Source organism: Carcharodon carcharias, chromosome 7 (assembly GCF_017639515.1).
Source record: "Carcharodon carcharias isolate sCarCar2 chromosome 7, sCarCar2.pri, whole genome shotgun sequence".
Lineage (NCBI taxonomy): Eukaryota > Metazoa > Chordata > Chondrichthyes > Lamniformes > Lamnidae > Carcharodon > Carcharodon carcharias.
Window position 1 is genome coordinate 175,834,500 of NC_054473.1, and position 23,968 is coordinate 175,858,467.

At 42.7% G+C, this 23,968-nt stretch overlaps 1 protein-coding gene across 10 annotated transcripts in view; it reads left to right on the top strand.

Annotated features, from left to right (window-relative positions):
- Nucleotides 1-23,968, top strand: part of wwox (WW domain containing oxidoreductase) — a 974,426-nt gene that overhangs the window by 22,409 nt on the left and 928,049 nt on the right. For all 10 annotated transcript variants that reach the window (XM_041192385.1, XM_041192386.1, XM_041192390.1 and 7 more), the window contains exons 3-4: nt 10,553-10,610; nt 15,718-15,896. In XM_041192385.1, coding sequence (XP_041048319.1) covers nt 10,553-10,610; nt 15,718-15,896 — 237 coding nt within the window. The remainder of the gene's footprint in view (nt 1-10,552; nt 10,611-15,717; nt 15,897-23,968) is intronic.

The window sequence follows — 23,968 nt, forward strand, 5'->3', positions numbered from 1 at the left end:
TGATTGGCTAGGAATTAATGGTTTGAAATTATGAAAAGGTAAAAGATGCAACAGTAATACTTTTAATCCCTCATGGGATGAGTGTTGCTGGCAAGGCCAGCATTGTTCCCATCTGCTATACACAATGAGTGTTAATTTTATCATAAATAAAAATAAATGCTGGAAATACTTGGCAGGTCTGGCAACATGTAGAGAGAAACAACATTAGGATTTCCAGTCGATGATCTTTTGTCAGACCTGGATAAAATTAGAAATGTAACAACTTCTAAGCTAGTCCAGAGTTAGTGAAAAGTGCGGAGGGTGGGAAAAGGAACGAAAGGGATGTGGTCGGATTTTAAATTCCTGCCTGAAGTCAATGCTGATTCGTCAAATTTTCTATCCCACCCGTGACAATTCCCACGGCGGGCGGGACTGGAATATCCCGCTGATGGTCTCTCATAGGGTGGAAAATAGGAGAGATTAAAGATGGTGCAAGGCAAAAGGGAGTGATAATGGCACAAGTAAAGAAACAAAAGGAAACAGAAAATGCTGGAAACACTCAGCAGGTCTGGCAGCATCCGTGGAGAGAAACAGACTGATCAAGGTCACAGACCTTGAGAGAGTGACGGTTCCTCCTGGGGAATGCAGCCATGCTCATGGCATTGTGAGTGGCTCAGCTGCGAGGGGGCGCGGGAAGAGGGGAAGAGCAATAGTGGCAGGAGACTCGATAGTATGGGGAACAGACAGGCATTTCTGTGGCCGTAGACATGACTCCAGGATGGTATGTTGCCTCCCTGGTGCCAGGGTCAAGGATGTCACTGAACGGCTGCAGGGCATTCCAAAGGGGTGGGCAAACAGACAGAGATCATGGTACATATTGGTACCAGCAACATAGGTCAAAAGAGAGATGAGGTCCTGCAAGCAGATTTTAGGGAGCTAGGAAATAGATTAACAAACAGGACCCCAAAGGTAGTAATCTGTAGTTTACTTCTGGTGCCACGCGCTAGTGAGTGTAGAAATAAGAGGTTAGTCCAGATGAATGCGTGGCTGGAGAGGTGGTGCAGGACATTAGGACTGTTTCTCAGGGCAATGGGGCCTGTACAAGGTGGACGGGTTGCACCTGAACCGGAACGGGGCCAACATTCTTGCAGGGAGGTTTGTTAGTTTAACCTTCCCCAATAGCACTAACTTGGCAGGGGGATGGGATCCTGAGAGGAGGTTCAGCAGTGGGAAATACACAGCCAAAATTAGAAGAGAGAGCAAGTGAGACTGGAAGGCATAGAAATTATAGGCCAGTTAAGGCATGAAGGAGTTTGGCAAGGTTGGATGGTATTTATTTTAATGCAAGGAGTCTGATGAATAAGGCAGATGAGTTGAGGCACAAATTAACACATGGAAGTATGATGTCATTGCTGTCACGGAGACATGGTTGAGAGAGGGGCAGGATTGGCAGCTCAGTATTCCAGGATATCGGGTCTTCAGGCGAGACAGGGAAGGGGGTAAAAGAGGAGGGGGTATCGCAATATTGATCAAGGAATCAATAACTGCAGTAAGGAGGGATGACATCTTAGAAGATTTCTCAAATGAAGTCATATAGGTAGAACTGAAAAACAAAAAAGGAGCAATCACATTGCTGAGACTGTTCTATAGGCCCCCAAACAGTCCGAGAAATAGAAGAATAGATATGTAGGCAAATTTCAGGGAAGTGTAAAAATAATAGGGCAGTAATGGTGGGGGATTTCAACTTCCCCAACATTAACTGGGTTAGTCATAGTGTGGTAGGTTTAGAGGGAGCAGAATCCTTAAAATGCATCCAGGAGAGCTTTTTAAGCCAGTACGTAGAAGGTCTGACAAGAGAGGGGGTGGTCCTCGACTTAATTTAAGGGAATGAAGCCGGGCAAGTGGTAGAGGCATCAGTCGGAGGAGCATTTTGCAATCATAACTCTGTTAGATTCAAGGTTGTTATGGAAAAGGACAAGGATGGGCCATAAATCAGAGTTCTAAATTGGGGGAAGGCTGATTTTAATAAGGTCAGATATTATTTAGCCAGAGTGGACTGGGAGCAGCTACTTTTAGGTAAATCTGCGTCAGAGCAGTGGGACCCATTCAAGAAGGAAATAGGGAGGGTACAGGGCTAAAATATTCCAGGAAAGACAAAGGGTGGGACCAACAAATCCAGGGAACCCTGGATGTCGAGGGATATACAGGATTGGATAAGAGAAAAAGGGAGGCTTATGGCAGATATCGAGGGCTCAAAACGGCAGAAGCCCTTGAGCCAGTATAGCATGTATAGGGGGGAACTTAATAAGAAAATGAGAGTGGGGGGGGTGGGGGGGGGGGTGGGGGAGAAGAGAAATTATTGGCAGGTAAAATAAAGGAAAATCCAGTTATTTTACAAATGAATTAAGAATAAGAGGATAACTAGGGAAAGAGTAGGGTTCACTAAGGACCATAGTGGTAATTTGTGTGTGGAGCCGAAAGACATAGGTAGAGTTCTAAATGATTACTTTGTTGGTGTTCACAAGTGAGAGGGAAATCAGGCAGAACGACTGTGATATAATTGAAGAAATTAGCATAGAAAGGGAGGAGGTGTTCTAAGTGGTCTGGCAGGCTTAAAAGTAGATAAATCTCCAGGTCCAGGTGAAACGTATCCCAGACTGTTCAGTGAGGCATGGGAGGAGATAGCAGGGGCGCTGGCAATAATTTTCAATACCTCTCTGGCCACAGGAGAGGTGCCAGACGACTGGAGGACAGCCAGTGTGGTACTGTTATTCAAGAAGGGAGGAAGGGATAAACCAGAGAACTACAGACCAGTCAACCTAACCTCTGTGGTGGGGGAACTATTGGAAGCAATTCTGAGGGACAGAATTAATCTACACATGGAGAGGCAGGGATTAATCAAGTACAGTCAGCATGGTTTTGTTAAGGGGAGTTCATGTCTGACTAATTTGATAAAATTTTTCGAAGAGGTGACCAGATGTGTAGATGAGGGCAATGCTTTTGATATAATCTACTTGGACCTCAACAAGGCTTTTGATAAGGTCCTGCATGGGAGACTGATAACTAAGGTAAGAGCTCATGGGATCCAAGGCAAATTGGCTGAGTGGCAGGAAGCAGAGGTTGATGGTCTTTCTGTGCCCAGTAGGGTTCCACAGGGATCGGTGTTGGGTTCATTGCTGTTTGTGGTATATATAAATGAGTTAGACTTGAATGTAGGAGGGTTGATCAGTAAGTTCGCGGATGACACGAAAATTGGTGGAGTGGTAAATAGTGAGGGGTATAAGCTTAGATTACAGTAGGATATAGACGGGCTGGTCAGATGGGTTGATCAGTGGCAAATGGAATTTAATCCAGATAAGTGTGAGATGATGCATTTGGGTAGGACGAACAAGGCATGGGAATACACAACGAATGTTAGAACCCTGGGAAGTACCAAGGATCAGGGGGACCTTGGAGTGCATGTCCACTGGTCCCTTAAGGTAGCGGGACAGGTAGATAAGATAGTTAAGAAGGCATATGGGACACTTGCCTTTATGAGCCGAGGCATAGAATATAAGAGCAGGGAGATTATGCTGGAACTGTATAAAACGCTGGTCAGGCCACAACTAGAGTATTGCATGCAGTTCTGGAATCTGTATTATAGGAAGGATGTGATTGCACCAAAGTGCAGAAGAGATTTTCCAGGATGTTGCCTGGGCTGGAGAGTTTTAGCTTTGAGCAGAGATTGGACAGACTGGGGTTATTTTCCCTGGAGCAGAGGAGATTGTGGGGGGCGGGGGGACACATGATTGAGTTGTATAAAGTTGAGGGGCATAGATGGGGTAGACAGGAAGGAACATAGGAACATTTCCCCTTGGTGGAGGGAATAACCAGAGGGCATAGATTTAAGGTAAGGGGCAGGAGGTTTAGAGGGGATGTGAGGAAGTATTTTTTTCACCAGGGGGTGATGGGAATCTGGAACTCACTGCCTGAAAGGGTGGTAGAGGCAGAAACCCTCATAACACTTAAGAAGTATTTGGATGTGCACTTGTGATGCCATGGCATACAAGGCTATGGGCATGGTGCTGGAAAATGGGATTAGAATAGTTAGGTACTTGTTTGACTGGTGCAGACTCGTTGGGCCAAAGGGCCTTTTTCTGTGCTGTAGACCTCTATGACAGACCTTGAGACACTACTGTTTGTTCCTCTCCCACTAGATGCTGCCAGGCCTGCTGAGTATTTCCAGCGTTTTGTGTTTTTAATTCAGATTTCCAGGATCAGAAAAATTTTGCTTATGTAAAGAAGCAAAAGATGTATCAAAGGAGGTGTGAATGGCAGAATCATGACCAAAAAAAGGAAAAGCCAAAACCAGGCAAGAAAAAGGAAACAAGATGAGGGCAGTGGTTGCAATCTGAACTTCATTGCCACACTGCCAGAGGCTGAGTGGGAGCAAGGTGGGCAATAAAAAGACAGGATAAGTTTGGTGTCACAGTTGGGACTGAATGGAGGTGTTCTCTAAAGTGAACACCCAATATGCATTTGTAATCTCCTCTACACTAGGGAGACTAATATGTGTAGTGAATACAGTACAAATAAATCACTATTTTACCTTGAAGGAGTGTTTGGGTCTTCAGTGTTGAGGGTGTCTGAAGAGTGGACACATGCATCATGAAGGGTATGGTTCCTCCGGAAGATTGAAAGTGGAGGGTGGGTGAAGCTGGTGGAAATGGTGGAAGATGATCCATTGAAAGCACAGGGAAGTGGGATGGAAGAAGAGGACAAGAGAAACCCTACTATCGTTCTGAGAGTGAGGGGAAGAGAATAAATGTGTGAAATTGAGTGATTTGTATTTTATCATTGTAGTAATGTGATACAATTGAAAGTACAATCCTGAAACAAGGGCATTAGGGATGGGCAATAACTGATGGCATAGCCAGTGACGCCCACATCCTGTAAATGAATAAAAACAAAAATCAAGATTATTTAATCAAAAAATGCAACTTTTATCATATAATTAAAAAAGCTGTGGAAAGAGAACAGTTGAGCAGCTTAAGTATCTGGCGCACTGACCTCTACCTCGCGGAGGCTGAGCGTCAACTCGCAGACACTTCCTCCTACCTCTCCCTGGACCATGACCCCACCACTGAACATCAAGCCATTGTTTCCAGGACTGTCACTGACCTCATCTCCTCTGGGGATCTCCCTCCCACAGCTTCCAACCTGATAGTCTCCCAACCTCGGACGGCCCGCTTCTATCTCCTACCCAAAATCCACAAACAGAACTGCCCCGGTAGACCGATCGTCTCAGCTTGTTCCTGCCCCACAGAACTCATTTCTCGTTATCTTGACTCCCTTCTCTCTCCCCTTGTCCAGTCCCTTCCCACCTACATCCGTGATTCCTCTGACACCTTACGTCACATCAACAATTTCCAGTTCCCTGGCCCCAACCGCTTCCTCTTCACCATGGACGTCCAATCCCTCTACACCTCCATCCCCCACCAGGATGGTCTGAGGGCCCTTAGCTTCTTCCTCGAACAGAGGCCCGAACAATCCCCATCCACCACTACTCTCCTCCGTCTGGCTGAACTTGTTCTCACACTGAACAATTTCTCCTTCAACTCCTCTCACTTCCTCCAAATAAAAGGTGTGGCTATGGGTACCCGCATGGGCCCCAGCTATGCCTGTCTCTTTATGGGGTATGTGGAACATTCCTTGTTGCAGTCCTACTCCGGCCCCCTTCCACAACTCTTTCTCCGGTACATCGATGATTACTTCGGTGCTGCTTCATGCTCTCGTCAGGACTTGGAAAAATTTATTAATTTTGCTTCCAATCTCCACCCCTCCATCATTTTCACGTGGTCCATCTCTGACACTTCCTTTCCCTTCCTTGACCTCTCTGTCTCAATCTCTGGTGATAGACTGTCCACCAATATCCATTACAAACCCACCGACTCCCACAGCTATCTCGACTACAGCTCCTCACACCCCGCTTCCTGTAAGGACTCCATCCCATTCTCTCAGTTCCTTCGCCTCCGTCGCATCTGTTCCGATGATGCTACATTCAAAAACAGTTCCTCTGACATGTCCTCCTTCTTCCTTAACCGAGGTTTTCCACCCACGGTCGTTGACAGGGCCCTCAACCGTGTCCGGCCCATCTCCCGCGCATCCGCCCTCACGCCTTCTCTTCCCTCCCAGAAACATGATAGGGTCCCCCTTGTCCTCACTTATCACCCCACCAGCCTCCGCATTCAAAGGATCATCCTCCGCCATTTCCGCCAACTCCAGCATGATGCCACCACCAAACACATCTTCCCTTCACCCCCCTTATCGGCATTCCGTAGGGATCGCTCCCTCTGGGACACCCTGGTCCACTCCTCCATCACCCCCTACTCTTCAACCCCCTCCTATGGCACCACCCCATGCCCACGCAAAAGATGCAACACCTGCCCGTTCACTTCCTCTCTCCTCACCGTCCAAGGACCCAAACACTCCTTTCAAGTGAAGCAGCATTTCACTTGCATTTCCCCCAACTTAGTCTACTGCATTCGTTGCTCCCAATGTGGTCTCCTCTACATTGGAGAGACCAAACGTAAACTGGGCGACCGCTTTGCAGAACACCTGTGGTCTGTCCGCAAGAATGACCCAAACCTCCCTGTCGCTTGCCATTTTAACACTCCACCCTGCTCTCTTGCCCACATGTCTGTCCTTGGCTTGCTGCATTGTTCCAGTGAAGCCCAACGCAAACTGGAGGAACAACACCTCATCTTCCGACTAGGGACTTTACAGCCTTCCGGACTGAATATTGAATTCAACAACTTTAGGTCGTAAGCTCCCTCCCCCATCCCCACCCCCTTTCTGTTTCCCCCTTCCCTTTTTTTCCAATAAATTATAAAGATTTTCCTTTTCCCACCTATTTCCATTATATAAAAAAAAAACCCCACTAGAGCTATACCTTGAGTGCCCTACCATCCATTCTTAATTAGCACATTCGTTTAGATAATATCACCAACTTTAATTTTAACACCTATGTGTTCTATTGTACTATTGTCGTTGACATCTTTTGATGATCTGCTTCTATCACTGCTTGTTTGTCCCTACAACCACACCGCCCCCCCCCCCCACCTCTTTGTCTCTCTATCTCTCCGCCCCCCACACACACACCTTAAACCAGCTTATATTTCAACTCTTTCTTGGACTCGAACGCAAGTTCTGTCGAAGGGTCATGAGGACTCGAAATGTCAACTCTTTTCTTCTCCGCCGATGCTGCCAGACCTGCTGAGTTTTTCCAGGTAATTCTGTTTTTGTTTTGGATTTCCAGCATCCGCAGTTTTATTGTTTTTATCTAAGTATTTCCCGCTACATATACAGTTAAAGTTAATTGCTTTTCGAAAAGTAACCTGATTGTGCTTAATTTGACTTGATAGACAATTTTATACATTTTAAGTTCTGCATGATACCCACAAAAAAGGTATCCCAGAATTTCAGTATGTACTGTGTTGATAGATATAGGGACAAATTTTGCCCTTCAGGCCCCTTTCCTTGCCTCCATTACCAACTTATTTGAAAATTGAATTGAGACTTAACCCTTGTGTCTGAAGTTTCTTATTTGATGCTGAAATTAGCTCACTTCAAATGATCAGACATAATCTGGTTTGGATATACCTAGATGCGTCAACACCAGACCAAAAGTAAAATCTGTAATTTTAACTCTTGAGCATTGAGATACCTGTGTTACTTTATTTTACAAATATGATAACACATGTTTATGCATCCGTAAGGTTAGGTGTGGAATAATCCTTGATATCCATTAACACAAGCAAAATATCATTAGTACAGTTGTAGTTTGTATATCATAGTAGCTCTCCGAGTTGGCTTTCACTTAGTAACAGTCTGAAGAAGTTACTTTGGATAAGTAAGAATGCAGTAGGACAGGGCAAGATTGAATCAGTATTCACCCTCATTAGAACATGTTCATTGCAAGATTTGCCCTTTGTAATATGAGCATAAAATCATACAGTTGCTATGATTAAATACTATTTTGTTATTTTTGGCTTTGGTTTTGATTTTGGAGACTTCTGCAGCTGGTGTCGTCTTCTGTCACTTCTTTCCAGCTAACCTTGCTTGTATTTCCCCATTGCGGTTATACTGCACTCTGAGCTATGAATCTTGTGTTTTGTAGTAACCGTTTTCTATTTGATCTGAAAAATTTTGCTTTTCTTAACTTGGTAACATTTTACTCTTGAATACGTGCTTTGATCTTTCAACGATTTCTTCAGCCTCCTGACCTTCACAAGCTTATCGCAGCTTCCCAGCAATCTGAGCTTAAGTATCTCAAAAGAAGTTCTTTTTGGAAAATGACCATGGTCATAAGTGAGGAAATGTATATTTCAGGCCCTAGTACTGCATCATAAATATACAAACTTAGACTTCCATGTAAAGTGCCTGCACTCTCCCATATTGCTTCTTCACTTTAAAGCATGAAAACCTATTGGGCTGGATTTTGCCTCGAGTAGCAAATTAACAATTAGACTCACACTTGTACATAGACTTTCTATAGTGTCTGCATGCAATTTGCTGGTAGCCAAACATCCAAACAGCACTGCGCCCTCTATTAAGGTGAGGGAACAGAAATCTGTCTATCTCCTTAACCAATCAAATTGAAGAATCGTTCACGAGCAGCAAGGAATCTAAAACAGGAAGTGCCATGATAGTTAACTCATTGTCAAATCAGGCATTGAAAGCGAAATAAAGAGAGGGAAAGAAAGATTTGATTATGAGGAGAAAAACAAAAATTAAAAATAAATCAACTCTCCCAAGAAATAAAGGAATGAAGCTCCATACTTAAAGTTATCTTTCAGAGATGGAAAAGCTTTTACTAAGACTTAAAATACCATTAACTGTTCTGACAAAAGATCATCTCGACCTGAAACATTAACTCTGATTCCCTCCATAGATGCTGCCTGACCTGTGAAATATTTTCAGCATTTTTTGCTTTTATTACATGCGCTCCAGTATTCTTTTCGCTGCATGCTCTTTTCTGACATCAACATCACAAAAAGGAGATTTTTTTCTGGTCATCATAACCAGCCTCTGCGGGCTGTGGTGAGGGTGGGGGGTGGTGGGATCTGCTCAAAACATAAAACGATAACCTGACCTTGTTTGTTCCTTTTAACAGGGCCCAACTCAAGTTGGTACAAATGCATACATTCTGGTATTGCCAGGTAATTAGAAGGCATATAGCTCGACTGAAACATTTAGGTGTTTTATATACCTAATAAAGATTCTAGACTACAAAGAATAGCCCTTTAAAAGCATTTCAGAATGCATGTCCTGTTGCATGCATCATTGGCCTTTTTATATATTTCTGTTGTGCATGTCTGTTGCACGCTCAGACAGTAGCAAACATAAAAGGTAGGTAATTACCTGGTGTTTTCTCTGACCAAGAGCAGGAACTAGGAATGTTCAATATGTGACAATCTGTAAAGACTTTACCCTGAATTGCCCTATAATTTCAAATTTTATCTACTAAGAGCACTTTCACAAAAGGATTCCCTGACCAATGGCCTTTAAAGGATGGGCCACATTGATGTGACCCAATTTTATCACTGAAACAGTATATTTGTGCAGCAGATTATTGCCAAACTACTGTTGAACAATGACATGGGACATCAGCTAGCGAATTGCAGCAATTTAAATTTTTCATATAGTTCAAAGATTGCTTTTCTCCCAACCCCATGAATTGAATAAACTGGTTAGTTGGCATATCTGCTATAAATATGCTGCAGTATGATACCTTTCTTTGTCCTGAATCAAACATTTGCGTAGAGTCAGAGTCAATTCCAGAGTTTTTTAGTTGCAGCAAGATGTGACCCAGTTCATAAATATTGCAACACGGCCCTACAAACTTTGCACCTCCAATGTGTCTGTAAATTCAAGAATTTTGTATTTAAACTATGGATCATAGATTATATTATTGCACTACAAATCTGACTGTTTACAGCACAGGAGGAGGCCATTTGACTCATTGAACCCATGTTGGCTCTGCAAGAATAATTTAGTTAGACCAACTCCCTTGTGCTTTTTCCGTTGCCCTGCAATTTTTTTTCCCTGCAGGTGCTTATCCAATTTTCTTTTGAAAGCCATGATTAAATCTGCCTGACTCTTGGGCAGTGCATTCTAGGTCCTAACCACAAGCTGCATTTTTAAAAAAAAAGTTTTGCCTCATGTTGTCTTTGGTTCTTTTGGCAATGACTTTAAACCTATCTCCTTTATTTTCGACCTTTCAGCCAGTGGGAACAATTTTTCTCTATCTACTTCTGTCTACACCTCTCATGATTTTGACACCTCTAATAAATATTCTCTGAACCTCCTCTAAGGAAAGGAACCCCAGCTTCTCCAACCTATGAATAACAAATGTTGGCCTTGTCAGTGACGTTTGCGTCCCAAGAATGAATAAAAAGGAAACCACATACTTGAGGTCCCTCATCGCTGGAAATGTAGCAATATTCCATACTTTGGAGTTATAGTAGAGTATATTACTATAGATTTTTAAGATAAACTATAGTGTAAAACTTGCACTTTTTTTCTGTTACAGATTTGCCATATGGTTGGGAACAAGAAACAGATGAAAAAGGCCAGGTGTACTTTGTTGAGTAAGTATGTAGACATTGAAGCCAATGAGAATTGCATTCTTTAGCTCAATATAATGATGTGAAAGTTTGTGGGGAAAATGGGATTGGAATAGGGATTTGAGAAAAATCAACATTACTTTTAGTTGTTTTGTAGTACAGAACTTGAATATTGCTGAAAAAAGAGACATGCTGTTGAAGCTTTTCATCTTGCACTCGTCACAACAGGCACAAGAATGCCGAATTTCAAAGGGAGCAATGATTTATACCGCATGACAAAAGGGTGCTGATTGGTTGGCAAGTTGACTCTGGTCAGGGTGTTGCCATGGAAAATGCATCTGGGAACTATTGTCCTCACGTTTTTGTTTAATTCTAAAATGAGATAATGCCTCGACATGTTCCTTTTGCCTGCAGAGGACCTGTGTATGAATATATGTATCCTCTATCAAATGAAAGTAAGCCACATTGTGATCCCGATTGATGATCTTAAATATGTTGTCAGTGTAATTCTTAGTACACTCTGTATTGTACAGCAAGTGCTGTCCAATTGTGGAATCATGTCTAACATTGGAGCTTTGCAAACACCGGCTAGTTGAGTACAGTCAGTTCATTGTGAACAGCTGAAGGGACGTATCATTTGATGAGATCCACCAATCATTGGGAGGTATGGCCTACGTACTTGGTATCACAACGACACTGAAATTCATATACCACATTACTCATTTGCGTGGTAGGCAGAAAGTCGTCTTTGCTTGATGGCAGCATCCTGTCAGTAGAAAATACCACTTGCGTTGCTATTGCGTAGCAACATATTGCATTTCAGTAATAGGAGCAGGAAATGCTGGCGATCTTCATTTATCACCTGAAAAGGGAAAATGTAAGTTAGCATTGAGTGGTGCACTGGAGGAGACCAAAAATAAAACTGGAGTGTGAATGGTTGATGGAATTGAAATGCCGGGTAGTAGGGAAGTCAGAATCTGTCCTTGGAGTTGTTGGACAAGTAATTGTCATCTGCAAATAGACATTAATTGTGCTCATTGACCAGCAAGTGCACCCATTTCCTGACTTGTTAGCAACATGCTAGGGTCAACCATTCGCACATGATGAAGCTTGCTTCTGCCGTGAAACTGACAGTTTGGGAATGCTTTCAACAGTGAACTGAAGAGCACCTTGACCAGAGTCAATTTGTCAACCTTTTTTTAAAAATTCGTTCACAGGATGTGGGCTTCGCTGGCTGGGCCAGCATTTATTGTCCACCCCTAGTTGCCCTTGAGAAGGTGGTGGTTAGCTGCTGCCTTGAACCACTGCAGTCCCTGTGGTGTAGGTATGCCTGCAGTGCTGGTAGGGAGGGAGTTCCAGGATTTTGACCCAGTAAACGAACGGTGATATATTTCCAAGCTAGGATGGTGTGTGGCTTAGAGGGGAACTTCCAGCCCATCTATCGGCTGCCCTTGTCCTCCTAGATGGTGGCAGTCGTGGGTTTGGAAGGTGTTGCCGAAGAAGCCTTGGGGAGTTTCTGCAGTGCATCTTGTAGATAGTATACACTGCTGCTTGTGTGCGTTGGTGGTGGAGGGAGTGAATGTGGTGCCAATCAAGCAGGTTGCTTTGTCCTGGACGGTGTCAATCTTCCAGGCAAGTGGGAGGTATTCCATCACACTCCTGACTTGTGCCTTGTAGATGGTAGACAGGCTTTTGGGAGTCAGGAGGTGAGTTACTCGTTGCAGGATCCCTAGCCTCTTACCTGCTCTTGTAGCCACAGTATTTATATGGCTCGTCCAGTTCAGTTTCTGGTCAATGGTAACTCTGCAGGATGTTGATAGTGGGGTATTCAGTGATGGTAATGCCATTGAACGTCAAGGGACGATGGTTGGATTCTCTCTAGTTTGAGATGGTCATTGCCAGGCATTTGTGTGGCGCGAATGTCTCGTCACTTGTCAGCCCAAGCCTGGATATTGACCAGGTCTTGCTACATTTGGATATGGACTGCTTCAGTATCTGAGGAGTTGTCAGTGGTGCTAAACATTGTGCAGCCATCAGCGAACATCCCACTTCTGACCGTAGGGTGGAAGGGAGGTCATTGATGAAGCAGCTGAAGATGGTTGAGCTTAGGACACCACCCTGCAGTGATGTCCTGGAGCTGAGGTGACTGACCTCCAACAACCACAACCATTATCCTTTGTGCTAGGTATGACTCCAACCACTGGAGAGTTTTCCCCCTAATTCTCATTAACTCCAGTTTTGATAGTACTCCTTGATTCCAGACACAGTCTAATGCAGCCTTGATGTCAAGGGCAGTCACTCTCGCCTCACCTCGGGAGTTCAGCTCTTTTGTCCATGTTTGAACCAAGGCTGTGATAAGGTCAGGAGCTGAGTGTCTCTGATGGAACCCAAGCTAGGCATCATTGAGCAAGTTGTTGCTAAGCAGGTGCCACTTGATGGCACTGTCGATGACCCCTTCCATAAGTTTACTGATGATCGAGAGTAGACTGATGGGGTGGTAATTGGCCCGTTTGGATTTGTCCTGCTTTGTGTACAGGACATACCTGGTCAATTTTCCACATAGCTGGGGAGATGCCAGTGTTGTAGCTGTACTGGAACAGATTTGCTCCAGGCGTGGCAAGTTCTGGAGCACAAGTCATCAATACTGTTGCTGTAATATTGTCAGGGCTCATAGCCCTTGCACTATCCACTGCCTTCGGCTGTTTCTTCCTATTAGGTGTAGTGAATTGATTGGCTAAAGACTGGCATCAGTGATGCTGGGGATGTCTGGAGGAGGTTGAGATGGATCATCTGCTCGGCACTCCTTGCTGAAGATTATTATGAATGCTTCAGCGTTATCTTTTGCACTGATGTGCTGGGCTCCTCCATCGTTGAGGATGGGGATATTTGTGGAGCCACCTCCTCCAATGGAATATTGAGCTGCCAATCCTGCTCCTCTCTCAACCATGTCTCTGTGACAGCAATGACTGGATCTCCTCTCAGGATCCCATCCCCCTGCCAAGTTAGTTTAAACCCTCCCCAACAGCACTGGCAAATCTCCCCACTAGGATGTTGGCCCCATTCTGGTTTAGGTGCAACCCGTCTGTCTTGTACAGGTCCCACTGCCCCGAGAAATGGTCCCAATGTCCCAGAAATCTAAAGCACTCCCTTCTGCACCATGTCTGCAGCCACGCATTCATCTGGACTAACCTCCTATTTCTATACTCACTAGTGCGTGGCAGCGGAAGTAATCCAGAGATTACTACCTTTTGAGGTCCTGTTTTTTAATCTGCTCCCTAAATTATGCTTGCAGGACCTCACCCCTCTTTGTACTTATGTCGTTGGTACCAATATGTATCATGATCTCTGTTTGCTGTCCCCCTTTAGATGCCCTGCAGCCATTCAGTGACATCCTTGACCCTTGCACCAGGGAGGCAACATACCATCCTGGAGCCACATCTACGGCTGCAGAAACACCTGCCTGTTTCCTCTTACCATTGAGTCTCCTACCACTACTAGCCACCCCCCTCACCCCCGCACAGCTGAGCCACTCAGTGCCTGAGTATGGCTGCACTCCTCAGAGGAACCGTCACTCTCTCCATTTTTCAACACAGAAAAACTGTTCTCGAGCGCGATGCACCCTGGGGATCTCCTGACTACCTGCCAGACAGCTTTCTTCTGACAGATGGTCACCCATTCCCTCTCTGTCTGCACTTATGTAAGCTGTAGGATGACCACACCTAAAAATGTGCTATCCACGAAACGCTTAGCCTTGCTGAAGTACCTTAGTGCCTCCAGCTGCCGCTCAAGCTCCAAAACCCGGAGCTCAAGTAGCTGCAGCTGGTGGCACTTCCTGCACATGTGGTCGGTCAGAGCGCAAGGAGTGTCCAGGACTTCCCACATATTGCAAGCAGTAAGTAACATGGGACTGAGCTGCCCTGCCATGCCTCTAGTTGAAAAAAACCCTTTAAGTTAAAAAAGCGTTTTTTTTACTGTATTTATGTTCTTTAAATAAAAACTAGAACTCTTACCTTTCCTTAGCTTTATCTGTTTTAAACTGACGAAAAACCATCAGCTCTCACCTTTGTGCTGACATCCCTTTTTGAAGCTTCCTCACACTCACGCTGGTTCTGATCTCTCCGCCGCTCTCTTGTGATGTCACTCTTGTTATTTTCAACAAGAACTGACTGCAGGACACTCTTCCCAGGCTGCTTCACTGCGATGCTGACTGCAGGACATTCTTCCCAGACTGCTTCACCGTGATGCTGACTGTAGGAAACTCTTCCCCTTGTCTTGTCTTTGAGTTGGAGGGGCCACCCTCCTGCAGCTGATCTCCTTGGCTTCTTCCATGCATCTGGTTGGACTGAAAGGCAAGCCTCTTCCTCCCATCCTTAGGAAACATCATGTCACTGCAATTTCTCAGGTTCTGCAACTGGACCTTGGGTAAGACAGGGAGATATAGCATGCAGCCTTGCCTGGACTCTCCATTTCTGTGGTTGCTGCAGCTTCAGGAATGCATGTCGACTTGAGCTTTTCTAATCCATGCTTGGAGCCCTGGGAAGGATTTGGAAATCCTTCCTTTGACAGACATAATTTCATCTGCCCTCCCTGGTCAGGAAACTTGGAAGCAAGATGCTAATGGTATGGCTGAGGTAAACACCTATAGCAAAGCCTGGTGTTGCAGCCGTTGGTTCCCGACTTGTTGCAGATCCTGCCATTTCAGTGCAGACTAAGAGTTGAACATCCTGCTCACCTGTCTTTTTGTGACAGTTTGTCTGCTTGACTCTTGACTTTTAATCCTTTCCAATTTTGATGGGGTATCCTGTCTGAAATGAAAATGAGTACAGCATAGAGAATCGCCTATACAACAAACCCACGTTTTAAATCCCTAGTTTCTACAGAGCAGGCAGATTTATTTAGAGTTGCTTAGGACTAAGAGAATAACTCTGTTTATTGTAAAGATAGTACGCCAGCTCAATTTTAATATGGTAATCAGAATTTGTAATTTGATGTAAACAATTAGAAAGTTGGGGTGGGGGAAGAAACAGTAGGGGTTATTTATTTTATATCTAATTTATTCCCCATTTGATTTTGTTTAGATCTTTCCTTTAAAGTTAGTTATTGAAGTTGCTTATACAATCTCTTCTCTTAGTCACATAAACAAAAGGACTACATACCTGGATCCACGTTTAGCATTTACTGTTGAAGAGGCATCCGAGAAACCAAATATTCGGCAGAGATATGATGGGAATAGTGCTGCAATGGAAATTCTACAAGGTCGAGACCTAAGTGGCAAAGTTGTCATTGTCACTGGGGCCAATTCAGGGATTGGTAAGTAGAGTCAATGTGATACTTAACTTCTTGATTAATAGAAAATATTGCTGTATAGTTGGAAGTTGTGGAACATCTTGCCTCCCTGAGCCCTTCCTTGCTCTTAATGTCAACCATGGTTCAGTTGTTACTATTGGTCTGCTTTGTTCTAATTTTTGTTACTTGAAATGCTGGGATACACACGCATGCAGTTGTAATTATGGAGGGTCTGATCTTTATGCTTGTTCTAATTCAACTTTTTGATGTCTACTTTCCATACATACTGCCAATAAATCATAGTACGTCAAAGATGCATACAAGTGACATCGGCTACGTGGGTCCAGTGAAATGCACTTCACCTCTCAATCTTTTGAGTTATCTTGTTACGATGGTTATATTGCCCTTTTGAGTTCTTTTGATCATTTCATTACTATAAATACAAGTGATCAAATTAACTATTTCAAGAACATCTCAGATTTTCCTATTATCGCAGATGTGCTATTAGACACAAATAGGGTGGTATATGCTTAGAAGTGCAGGGCAAGGCTAGATTACTTAATGATTACTTTGTATTGGTATTTACAAAGGAAGAGGATGCTGACAAAATATCAGTAAAAGCAGAGATGGCTGAGTTAATAGTTGGGGTGAAAATTGATATGGAGGATGTATTGGAGGGGCTGGCTATGCTTTGAGTCGATAAGTCACCTGTTCTGAATGGCATGCATCCCAGGCTGTTAAAGAAAGCCAAAGTGGAGATGGTGGAAGAGCTTGCCATAATCTTCCGATCTTCTGTAGTTTCTGGGGAGGTGCTAGAGAATTGGAGAGTGGCAGATGTGATAGGAAATGGTGTAAGGAATCAGTCGTATTGCAAAGGTTTAGAAATAATTATCAGGCAAAAAAATCAAAAGGCACTTGGAGAGTTTGAGTTAATTAAGGAGAGCCGGCATGTATTTATAAAAGGCAGATTAGGCTTGACTGATCTAATTAACTTTTTGAAGTTATATATTACCTATATAATTTAAGAAAGCCTTTCACAAAGTAACTCGTAAATGGCTGATTAACAAAATTGAGGTTCAGGGAACAGAAGAGTCAGTGTCAACTTGAATAAAAAAAGTACAGGAAACAGAATCATGGGAAAGTAAGTGGTTTGTTTTTTTAGACTGGAGGATAGTAGACAATGGCATTCCCCAAGGCTCATTGCTGGGACTCCTTTTCAATGACTTGGATATTGGAATACAGATTAAAATTTCAAACATGCCGATGATACCAAACTTGGAGGTGTGGCAAACAGTGAGGATGGCACCAGTCAACTGCAACAGGACATAGGTTAGCAGAATGAGCAGATAAGTGGCAGATGGAATTTAATAGGGAGAGATGTGAGGTGATATGTTTTGACAAAAGGGATAGGGAGAGGCAATATAGACTAAATGGCAGAGTTCTAAAGTGTAAGCAGGAACAGAGGGACCCTGGGGTGCATGTGCATCTTTGTAGGTGGCAGGACATAGAGAGAGTACATAGGAAAGCATATGGAATCTTGTAGAGTCATTGAGTTCAAAACCAGAGAAGGTAAGCTGAACCTGTATAAAACTTCTGGCTGGACCACAGTTAGAGTATTGTGTCCTGTTTTGGTCACCACACAAAAGATCAGAAGTAATACGAGTAGGAGTAGGCCATTTGACCCATCTAGCTTGCTCCATCATTCAGTAAGATAACAGCTGATCTGATTGTGACCTTAGCTCTATTCCCTGTCTGCCCCTTGTAACCCTTGATTCCACTTTAGGAAGGATGTGAGACCTCTTGAGAGGGTGCAGAGGAGTTTTACCAGAATTGTTCCAGGGAGGAGGATATTTAGCCACAAGTTTAGCTTAGTGCAGCTGGGGCTGCTCTCCTTGGAGCAAGGGCGCTTGAGGGGAGATTTGATAAAGGCATACGAGATTCTGACAGGTTTAAGATAAGGTAGGCAAAAAAAAACTGTTTCCATTAGCTGATAGTACAAGGACTATGGTGTACAATTTTAAAGTATTGGGGCAAAGGATGCAGGCAGATGTGCAGAAGAGCTTATTTTTTTTTTACAGTGAATAGTAGCAACCAGGAACTCGCTACCTCCGAGGGTGGTAGGAGCAGAGGTGATGCATGATTTTAAAAGGAAATAGTCTTGCATGGCTACAGGGATAAAAGCATGCAATGGGACTGACTGAATTGCTAAATAGAGAGCTGGCATGACTTTGACTCTGTACGGTTGAGTGTCATACGTTCCATCACCCCCTTGGGAAGATATCCTTGCCTTACCCTGCTTGCACAATGCTGAGCAAAAAGCTGATTTAACTTGTGTGCTGATCCTACAAACAGCCTAAACATTCAGGTAATCAGAAAGCATTCTCTCCTCTACATCAGAAAGTTGTGGCTTCAAGCCTCATTTCAGAGACTTGAATACAAAAATTCAGGCTGACACTCGAGTGCAGTTCTAAGAGAATGCTATGCTGTTGGAGATGCCATTAAATTGGGGCCCTGCGTACTCTATTGAAAGGTGCTATTTGAAGAAGAGCAGGAGGTTATCCCCAAGACCTAGCCAATATTTTTCCCTGAACCAGTGTCACTAAAACAGTTTATCTGGTCATTATCACATTGGGGAAGACAGACCAGCTTAGTTCCAACCATCTTTTAAAAGCCTCTCTCTAGTGGTACAGGAGAATTTAGTAAAGATCTGCCTACCTCCATTTTGTATATTCCATTGAGAAAGCCAGCTGAGGAAGCCTTGCCTGAAAAGTCAAGATCCCCAAGCTGGTACCTGATCTACTGTTCATGCCTGTCTGCTAATTCTTGGCAATTATAGATCTTAACCTAGTTACTAAAACTTGTTACAGAAAATATGGCATTCTGGCTGATTTCTCATTGTGGGTAATGATTGGACCAACCTTGTGTTATACTGTGTTGTTATACTTTCACACTAAAGCCTCTTCAGTCTTGCCGTTCACTACTTTCCAGTTTATTAATCTGCATTTTCTGTCACAGCACTAAAGCATAGTTTTGGCCTACTGGATTAAAGCACCATCTGGTGTGGCATTAAGCCACATAAATAAGCAGTCCCAGTTTTGCTAGGCAATATGTACTGTATTAACTTGTCTCCACTGGGGAGGTACAGTTTGCATCAGTGCCACAAGGGACTGAAATACTGTGCCAGCATGGCACTCCCAAACATAAAACAGTGCAGATACTAGAAATCTGAAATGAAAACAGAAAATGCTCAGCAGGTGTGGCAGCATCTGTGGAGAGAGAAACAGAGTTAAAGTTTCAATCAATGATCCTTCATCAGAGCCTGAAATGTTAACTCTGTTTCATTCTCCACAGACATTCCTGGACCTGCTGAACATTTCCAGCACACTGTCTTTATTATGGCACTATTGAATGTTGTTTATTGACTCTTGCTGCAAAGTGATGTGGATGTCTGTTAAGGGCACAGTTTAGATGCAAGGTTAAATAACCTGCAGACATTCGTTGTTGAATGTAGAACAGGCACATGGGTTAACTATAGGAAGACATTTCAGTTCATTTGAAACACTATCTCAACAAGAGTTGCTGCCTTTAGGAGATAAGAGGATAAAACTGGTACAGCAAAAAAAAAATCTGAAGTAAAATTGATTGCAGTATTTGAATGTAAATTTCAGGCACTCCATTTTTTGAAGAAAAGATGAACTTGGAAATCCATGAGTTAGCAAGAGTTTAATTGGCTCCCATGCATTGAATAAATGAGGAGGTCACAAGCAGGGGCATTCATTCGTTCAAACTGCTGCTGTCCAAATGTGTTTTAACTTCAGTGACCTAGTGCTGATAGTTTGTTGTAGTTGGCTTGAAGAAAAATGCACAGAGCCATAACTCTGTTTTTATTAAAGGCCAAAGAGCAGTATTTTCTCCAGGCTTGCAAAATCCATTAAAATAATTCTTAAGAGAGTCTTTACTTCTGTAGCAAGGAGAGGTTGAATGAATTAGCCAAATACTATGTCATAATTAGCTGTCAACAAAAAGTGATCAACTTGTAAGTCTGTTGAACCTGTATCACTATTTGACCTCTTTAAATATTCACTATATAAGTGAATCCCTATTCTGACCATGTACAGTTGAAAGATCATTGTTGAGGTACTTTTATGGTTGATAACAGGTAAAGTTGTACTCTTGTGTTATAATTTGAAAATTTTGATCTGTTCCTTCAAGACTTACTGGTCAAGCACAATAAATTTTATTTACTCTCACAGCCTCATGTTTCTGGTGCAGAATGATTGTAGTGAGCAAAATCTAATGGAACTTGGATTAGCAAATCTTGCTTGCCAATGATCTGATCAACAATGGGTACCACGTAGACATAAATGAATCAATTGATTGTATAGGTTATCGGAACAGGTCTGATGGTTGGTTTAAGACCTAAAAATGTCAATTCCTTACCTATGTTCAACAAATTCAAGGAACTGTTGTGCTTTGATTGACGTAGTTGGCAGGAGAATCACAATCATTCAACAAGCAGAAGATCAAATTTGAAAAAAAAATTAATAAACACCTACCATGTCATAGGAGTTGGTGTTTTAAATCTGGATATGTTGTACAGACTACAGCTGTGTTTACCTGCCAACTTGCAACTTGATCCTATTTTGCAGGTGTTGTGTAATATAGTGATGAATTGTGGTGAGATCAGTGTGTATGTAACTGGACTGATCTGGAGGGGCTAAATTAGTTAGGTTAGAGTTGTGTTGAATTCATAAAAACACAAAGTTGGCTTTGTATTCTCTAAAAGTATAGGGGAACATTTATGTACCCATTTAAAAATTTTAGGCATCAATTACAGCTTGAACTAGCTAGCTCAGTTTTATCCCAAAGATGACTCTCAAAAATTCTTCCATGTTAAAGAAATTAGGAGTGCACAAGAGTTATTTTGTTTCTTTAATGGCTGGTGTATAGGTTTAGTTCTAATCATTTTAGTAATAATTCAAATTTGCTGTATTTGAAGAAAATTTGGTGAAAATTGTGCATTATAAAGTGACAGCACGTTTCAATTTGCGCTCTGTTTGTTAAACTGACATCTTCGAATCGAAAGAAAGGTAGATTTTAAAGCTTGCCATCTTGTATCCTAATATTATTTGAAAGTTAAACTACAGCAGTATGTTGAATTTATTCTTCTTGGCTTTGTGTAGTACCTTTTTGCATACTGTTTTGGTCCATCTTTCGAACCTTTTTTTAAAAAAAAAGTCAGCTATCTTAAAGGAATTTTCACACGTTAATATGACACCCAAGATGTTGATATCAATTAGCAAGTGCATACCAAATTGCGGATACTGCCATGATTAGTTGTTTTTAATTTTGAAAATTTGGAAGCTACTGAGTTATGTAAGTAACAACTTATATTTATATAGCGTCTCTAATGCAATGAAACAGCCAAAGCACTTCAGAGAAGCATGATAAAACAAAGTGTGACACCGAGTCACATAAGGAGGTGTTAGGTCAGTTGACCAAAAGCTTGATTAAAGAGGTGGGTTTTTAGGAGTGCTTTAGAGGAGGAAAGCGAGGTGGAGAGCGAGGGAGGGCATTCCTAGGCAACTAAAGGCATAGCCACCAATGGTGGAACAGTTAAAATTAGGGATGCTCAAGAGGCCAGTATTCGATTAGGTTTGTGGAGCAGGGAAGATCACAGATATAGGGTGGGGCAAGGCCAGGGATGTATTTGAAAACAAGGATGAGAATTTTAAAATCAAGACCAGGGTGAAAGGGAAATGGGACTTGGTGCGAGTTAAGCAGGCAGCAGAGTTTTGGATGACCACAAATTTACTGAGGGTACAGTGTGGAAGATCAGCCAGGAGTGCATTGAATAGTTGCATCGAGATGTAACAAAGGCATTGGTGAGGGTTTCAGCAGTAGGTGAGTCAAGATAAGAACAAAGTTGGATGATTTTATGGGGGTGGAAATAGGTGGTCTTAGTGATGGTGCAAATATGAGGTTGGGACTCATGTCTGGATCAAATGTGATACCAAGGTTGTGCATAAACTGACATAATCTTGGACTTGCCATGGAGAGGAATAGAATCGATAGCTTGGGGACAATATTTGGAGTGGGGACTGTAAACAATGGCTTCAGTCTTTCCCATATTTTATTGGAAGAAATCTCTGCCCACCTAGTACTGGATGTTGCATAAGTAATCTGATAATTTCACAACAGTGGAGTAGTCGAGAGAGGTGGGAGTGAGGTCGAGCTGGGTGTCATCAGCATACGTGTAAAAACGAATTCTTTGCCTTCGGGTGATGTTGCTGAGGGGCAGCGTGTTGATGAGAAATAGGAAGGGCAAGAATTAAACAGTTCCTCCATTAATATTTTAAGTGATAAAACTGAAATTCTATTTGGCCCTTACCCCCTGCTTGCTGGGATGCCTTTGACTCATTGATTTATCTCTACTTTGCAGCTCTCCAAAAGCAAAATGCATTGTTATTGGTGAAATCAAAGGGATTGAAAATTGTTAAACATTACCTTTATAATGAATAATGTTCAAACCATTTCTTCTGAATTCTGAGCTGCTCATCTTTGAAATAGAATGTTCAAATAATAGACAATATTATGGTTCGCAGTAAAAGCATTAAAAATATTTTTCCTTAATTTAGTGATCTGTGGGGTGAATATTGCAAATTGGAAATAGTTTGGAGATCACATTGAGAAGTCGCCAGAATTCTCCTTTTCCCTAGGCCAAAATATCCTTAGTTGAAAATGTTTAACTCGGTGCTTCCCAAATGTTTTCCTGGTGTGACCCCATTTTAACACTTCCGACTTGGTGTGATCCCAAGGTTGGTGGTGGTGGTGGTGGTGGTGGTGGTGGTGGTGGTGGTGGTGGTGGTGGTGGGGGGGTGGGGGGGGGGGGGGGGGGGGGGGGCACTGAAATAACACAGAACAGCAGGATAATAACCATTATTATTTTACTATTAAAGTGCCAAAATAAAACTAAACAGCAGGATAATAGCCTTCAGTACTGTATTATTGAAGTTTAAAGCAAAAAGGAGCACAATAACTCTTGCTACTATATTAAAGTGTCAAAATTAGACAAAACAGCATAAGACCAATGTGAAAGCTATTAGTTAGGTTTCTCATCAAAAAAAATTAAAATACCCTCTAAATTGAAATACTTTACATTGCTAAATTTTGATATGAAATAATTTTTAAATTTAAAAATATATAAATTGCCAAGGTAACTCTTTTTACTTCCCACCTCTTTCGTGTGCACTCACCCTCTCTCTCTTTCTCTCTCTCTCTCCCCCTTCCACACCCCCCACTCTGATTCTCTGACTCTGTTTCCCTGCTCCATTGTCCTGTTGCTACTTCCCTGCCTGATTCTTCTGCACATCGCTTCCCTGACTGACCCTTCCACTTGCAGCTACTCTTGCTTGCTTCCTCCCTCTCGTCAACCCTCTCATGAGTTCTCGTTCACAGTGAGGGTTTGTGAGAGGAAGTGGCAAATGGCAGGGTCGGCTAGGTTGTGAGGGAAGTGGTGAGCGGGAGTCATGATTCACTAATAAGTTAAGATTTTTGTTATGCCCCACACAATTTTGTAATTATTTGGGTGTAAAATTCTTGAAGTAATGGACTTTTGTTATCACTGATGTTGAGTATTATTTAATGTCAAAATGAGTGCAATCCCAATACAATTTGAAACTATGATCCTATGAACAAAAACTGTTTTAATTATCTTTTTTGGCCATTAGATATCGATTGTTAGGAAAGAGTCACTTACTGTTATTTTTCAGCTTTATTTCAAATTGTGCTTGCCAAGGCTGCAGGTACCACATAACAATGAACAGTTTGCAAGTATTAGGTCCGCAGGGGCTGCTTCGTGGCCCACCCTCTCATCACAATCCTCTCCCACTTACTGTTCCTCCAATTGAGATTCCTGTTGAAGCTGCAAGGTAGAAAAAAGCACATTGTGGGATCTCGGAGTCAGGATGAAATTTCCTCTCCATAGCCACCATTATGGTTTCGGACATTGTGACTCTCAAATTTTGCCCCGCAATCCCACTGGGGGTCAAGAAGCTCTGGTTTAACTGCTGGTATTGTAAGCGTAGCATAGTACA